Below are 6,000 nucleotides of genomic sequence, written 5' to 3'. Positions count from 1 at the left end.
ATCCTCCGCTTCTCCTTGCTGTGTTGGACATCTCGACTTGTTCAGGACTAACTGGTGACGAACTGGGAGGTCATCTTTCTACTCCAGCTCTCCTGTATCTTACTGGGTTTTACGGAGTTTGAGTGTGTGTGCATCTGTGTGTGCATGTATCTCCTGAACCCCTCCCCTTCTCTCCATCCCTGGAATACATATTTACACACTTGTTATTGACGCTGAAACTTTGCGGAGCCACTCTTGATTTTTCTGTCTGTAACTGTGTGGAATCTTTCTGCTATGTGCGGCCGATGCCTGTCGCAGGGTTAACCCTCAATGAGCCATAAAGGACGGCAAGGAAGGATGAGCGAGTGTTCTGGGCCAGCAGTATCCGGGGCGGTGATCCTGGAGGAACCTGAGGGTCCGGGGGCTTCTGGGGGCCGTGGAGAGGCCCAGGCTCAGGACCAGGGTCCCCTCCGCTGTGCCGTTTGGCCTCGCCAGCAGACATGGCTCTGTGTGGTCCCCTTACTCATCGGTTTCATCGGCCTTGGATTGAGCCTGATGTTGTTGAAGTGGATTGTTGTGGGAACAGTTCGGGATTACGTGCCAACAGACTTGGTGGGTGCAAACCGAGGAGGCCAAGATCCCATCTTTCTCTCCAAGCCCAGCGGGATTCCCAAAGGTCCCGATACCACCACGACTACAACTACTCCTACAGTGGCCAGTGGGAACCCCACACCCAGAACTGCTACCGCAGCTAAAGGCAGAACTCGCACTACAGCTACCACTACTGCAAACCCCAGAGGAGGCGGGGCTTCTAGTAGTCAGGTGACCCCTCGAAATCCTGGAAATCGTAGCGGACGTGGGCCTTCAGGGTTTACTACGACCACAGCACCACGGACGACCCTGGTGATGGGAGCAGCGACTTCGAGCTCCTCGCCGCCCAATCCAACGGTACTGCATGACTCTACGCAAATGTGGACTGTGGAACATACTACGACAGAGGCCGTCTCCACGACGATCACCACGCGCACGCATAGTCACCGCAAAACACGTAAGTCCCCGACTTCCTGTGGATCTTCAGACTTTGCTGTGAAGCTGCTGATTGGTTATTGGAGCAGGCTTGCAGTGACTGGTTACGTATTTGTCTGAAAGCATTGCTGTTTGACAGAAGTGCAGTTTGTTCTGAACCACTTGGCGTGGGATCAGTGTGCGACGCTGTTGTATGTTGGGAATGGTGGACTTGACATCCTCGCTTGCTGACGGAGGGTTTTTCCGTTTCTATTGGAACTATGCAGGAACCAATAATCCATCTCTCTCCAGGGAACAGTTTAGCTCTCCCTGCTGCATCTTCTGCTGCCTCCATACAGCATCCCGATAATATTCATTTTTAGCAAAGGTGGCTTGAATGACCTGAATATTACATTTGGACATTTGTCATGATAGACTGTGGAGAAGGTTTGTCTGGAAGCTGTGGGAGATATTCAGGGGTGCCATCGGAATCATTGAGGATTACAACGTGTGAAATATTTATTAGGAGACACAACATCCCAAAGAGAAGTCCTGTTTACCCGGTGGAGTCAGCCGGCGCTTGTTCAGGGACTTGACGAGTGAAAGGTTGCACTCATCGGGAGTGTACACTGAGTGGTGATGTTTACCTGGAAACTCAGCTTTTCCACCAAGATGCTGTTTCCAGCCAGGCTTTAAACGTTCTCCATCATTTCTGTGGATTTAACGTACAGTGCTTCAGCGCTTGTGTAACCGCCCAGATGAAACCCACCACATGTGTGTGTGTGTGTGTGTGTGTGTGTGTGTGTTTGTGTGTGTGGGGGCTACTTGAGGAGACCTGCAGGCAGATCCATGCTCCTGATTTTACCACCTCTGTCCTCGACTCAAGCCATGCAAGTGTTCATGCCACTGATTAAAGCTGTGGGGGATTTTCTTGCAGCAATCAATGACACACCAACATACGTGTACACACACACACACACACACACACACACACACACACACACACACACACACACACACACAGCTTCCTCCATGACGGACCTCTCAGCTCTCAAAATGGTGTCATGTTATTACGTGGTGGTTCTGCTGGTGTGGTTTCTGCCTGACTGTGGCTCAGGTCTCTGCAGACTGACCAATCACAGCGTTGGACTGATTGATTAGAATATTTTGTGAGGGTGTGGTCACAGCTCTGCTTCTATCAGGTCTGATCTGCAGTGGAGGGACAAGAGCTAGCTAAGATTCAAACCTTTCTTTTATCCACAAGCTGGTCTGAAGATAATCCAGGTGTGTGTGTGTGTGTGTGTGTGTGTGTGTGTGTGTGTGATCCAGAAGCGGCTGAATGAGCTTCGGTGCTTGTGGATGCAAATCGGCAGAAAACGTCCCAGGAAACGGACCTCAGAGAGCAGAAGGGGTTGAGTGGGCCCGTCGAGGAACAAAATGGACTCTTCTTGAAGCATCACTTGGTGTTTTTTTGCTCTTTGACTATGTTTAAGATCGTAGATCTGAGAAGACACAGTTGTCCCAGAAATCTGTTGTCAGATGAAATGGAGGCTTCCTAACATCCATCAGACGTTCTATAACTCAGGATAAAAGCCAGTTTTATTCAACATCAATGAAAACTTCTACACTGCCGACTGTGACTGAAACCTCTCTGGAAGTCTGCGGATCGTCTTGCGTCTCAGCCGGTCAACCCGGCTCCTTGTAGACCAGAGTGACTTCTGCAAACGTGGACATTTTTTTCTCAGAAATGCTCTCATGACTGCATTGTTTTTGGCCGTTCCAACCAATAAAAATATGAGATGAAGTGGTCATTGAAGCGCTCCTCAGGCTGTGGGGAGCTTGGCTAGTTGGAACTTGAGCTCCTGTTTCACTTCACCCAGCAGGATGTCCCAGCAGGATGTCCCAGCAGTGTCCATGATGTCGATGGTACACGCTGCTTGTGCTTTGTTTACACCAAACAGGTGCAACAACAACCGATATTATTGCAGTAAAACTTGGAAAAGGAGACATCTGACTACCGCTTCCTTTCTCTGAAGTACTAAAGTCACACGATTCCAAGCAACTGATTCATTTGCATTAAAATGATTTGTAGAGATAAATCTTAGTTAAAATAAATAATTGGAAGTTATTTATGAATAAATATATAATCTACATCAAATTCATCATGACCCACACTAAATAATCCTGATTGAGTAAAATGGCCGGGTGTTACATTTTAACCCTGCAGTATGGTTCCTAATCTTGTATTAGCATCACCTCTTCGGCTCTCTGGGGTCCCCCAGGGGCCCTTCTGTGGCCCAGTCCTATTTTTGCTGCATGCGCCTCCTCTGGACCCCTTCCTTAACAAACACACTTTGTTTCCCTGACATGTACCACCTCAGGTCCCTTAGAGGTTTCACTCGGGCCCCCATGAAGGCCTGAAGGACGTTATGTCTCCTCACCCCCCTGCCAATCAATACCAATCTATTATTTTCCATAATCGGAGCTTCTTACAGCTGAGAATCCTTTCTGATGTCAAACTCCCTGATTCTGTCTTCGAGACAGATCTAAACTTGTTTTCTTCAGCGATAGATGAGTGTTTTGGTCTTTACTGAAGTAAAACCAGTCTGTCGTCCCACCTGCAGCTGATCGACCCACTTTTACTTCTTCCTCACTGGTTCCCATCCCGTTTTAGTGGATTTTAACACTGAGTTACGACACATTTTCTGTTTTTGGCCCCAAACTGAGGAACTGTGAACACCTTTAAAACCTTCAAATAAAACATTTAGAAACTCAAATGAAGTTGCTGACCTTTTAGGCCTTTTATGTTTTTTTTTTTTTTCTCATATTTGTCTGAATCTGTTTTGTTATTAAAATGCACAGCTTGACTTGCATATCATGGCATGTTTAGGATTGAAACCAAATGTTCAACTATTTACCATCAGAGTGGAGTCTGGAAAAGATGCAACTGTTTTTTTTTTCCACTCATGATGAAATGTCTGCAGATTACACCAGAGACCTGGAAATGTTGCCTCTTATGATAAGAAACAGAAGGAAAAACCCTCTGGATCATTTCATTAATAAGAGGACAAATAGGAACCATTCATCATCTATTCATTTATTAATTAGCATAAAAAGAATGGCGTTTTGCCAGCAAGTGCTCCTGAAAGCCATTAGACCTCGCTGATAGATATCCTATAGAAAATGTCACTTCTTTTGCAGCTCCCTTAGAAAGTAGCGCCGCTGCTGAATAGCCGGCTGGTTGGATAATCCCAAACACCCTTCACCCTGCCACCCCTTCTCTTCCACCACCCTCATCCTGCTTTGATTTGAAAAGGCCATCATTTTCACATTAACTTTCCATTGTGTGTAAATGTCTTCTGCGGTATAATGAAATTCCCCGTACTGGCTGTATTCACAAGCGGGGTATTATAGTCCATCTGTGAGCTCTTATCGATGCAGTCCCAGTCCTTTGTAGGTCACAAAATTAAGAGTGACATAGATTTTTATCTCCCGCTGGTGAAAGTGCTGTCATGAGTCCACCAAGTGAGCAAAAACTGCTCAGACTCTCGTAAAATCCATGCAGAGACCCACGGATGTAGAAACGGTCCCTTTACCCGCAATGTGTTCTGGTTCCCTCAAACTAAAACCTCTTCCAGTTCAGGTCAATATATTTCCACGTTTTCCCAACACACATGGCTCAGTCCTAAGCCTGATGAGGGTTGGCTTCTTCACATAATGCCTTTGCCTTTATGTCCCTAATCCCACACCGTTCTTTTTTATGATAGAGCTACAGTATTACTTAACATGCTTCATAATCTTAGTTTTTCCTGATGAAAGCCGTCATGGCCTTCCAGAAGCAGACATGCTCCAACTGCTGGATGGAAGGAATGATGCTTTCCTGCTGCGGTGACGCTTCTGCTGGTGTTTGGTCCGTCAACATGTGAAGATTAAAAGCTGCAGGATGATATGGTAGTTCTGTTGTCAGACTTGTTGCAAATGTCACTGACTGGTGGATCTGTTGAACCTTTCTGTCATCTGAAGCCATTTTTGTGTGGCAAGGAGCAGAATAAAGCGGAGATCTAGATGAGATGATGGATAAAAGCCGTGGCGAGATGCCGCATGATGTCTAAAGATTCTTCCAAATGAAACCTAAATAAACTAAACTCTGAGGATGTGAAGGGGGAGGAATTTACTCTCAAGCACTCGTACAATCTGCAAGCAAGCATTTGTTCCACCTCTCTGCATAGGAATGAGATGCTTAATGTCACTTTTAAGTAGCAAATGTTAACAGAATCGTAGATATACACAGTAATGAAGCAAAGTTATTGAGCAGTTTGGTCTCTGCAGATCAGTAAATCCAACATGTAACATAGAATAACCTGAAATCTGTTTGTTCGTAAATGTCCTAAAATGTCTTAATTTCCTGCTTATCATGTCCGAGCTGCGGGTCATGACCCCGGACAGCGAGAGGTCTTCGTGCTGAGCCACTCAGTGGGATTAGGTTCAGGCAAACGGTGGTGCTGAAGCCTAAATCCAGATTAACAGCCTATCAACATGACAGTGGAAGCAACAGAATCCCATCAGCCCACCTATCAGTCACACACACTCCATGGGCTTCCACCAAGCACCGTGGTGGGCTGACTGCTGGAGGATTGCTGGTGACATACAGTCTGCAGAGGGATGCTTTCCATAAGTGATGCTGATGGGACGCGTTTAAGGCTGTGCTTTGTCTCAGCTTTGTCTCTGGATCCCTGCGGGGTCCGCTGAGGAATTCTGGAGACGCTGCATGCTCACATAAACGGTGCAGAGATGGAAAACGTCCACAGTGAAGCTGCTTCTTACTGACAGACCAGCACGCTGCACGGGACCTGGAAATCCTGCTCAGTCACGCAGAGACGGCAAGAAAACCCAGCTGCAGTAAAACATGTAAGGATACGCCAAACCGGGCCGACCAGCGCGCTGCGACCCGCCACAAAGTCCCGTCCTCTCCGGCTCCAAAACCGTCCCGGTCTCAGGTTCTCCTGACAGTCAGGG

The 6,000-nt window shown here is 47.0% G+C and overlaps 1 protein-coding gene across 1 annotated transcript in view; it reads left to right on the top strand.

The window, feature by feature from the left end:
• Positions 1-309: 309 nt before the first annotated feature.
• The window catches only part of nrg3a (neuregulin 3a), a gene marked incomplete at both ends in the record, with an annotated part of 544,860 nt that continues 539,169 nt past the window's right edge, over positions 310-6,000 (top strand). Inside the window, one exon of the mRNA XM_079248564.1 lies at positions 310-1,027. Within this exon, the coding sequence (XP_079104690.1) occupies positions 310-1,027 (718 nt within the window). The remainder of the gene's footprint in view (positions 1,028-6,000) is intronic.

Source organism: Telmatherina bonti (genome assembly GCF_933228915.1).
Source record: "Telmatherina bonti genome assembly, chromosome: 11".
Taxonomy (NCBI): Eukaryota; Metazoa; Chordata; class Actinopteri; order Atheriniformes; family Telmatherinidae; genus Telmatherina; species Telmatherina bonti.
Note: the sequence above shows the minus strand (reverse complement) of the source record. Positions and strands in the feature narration are given on the sequence as shown.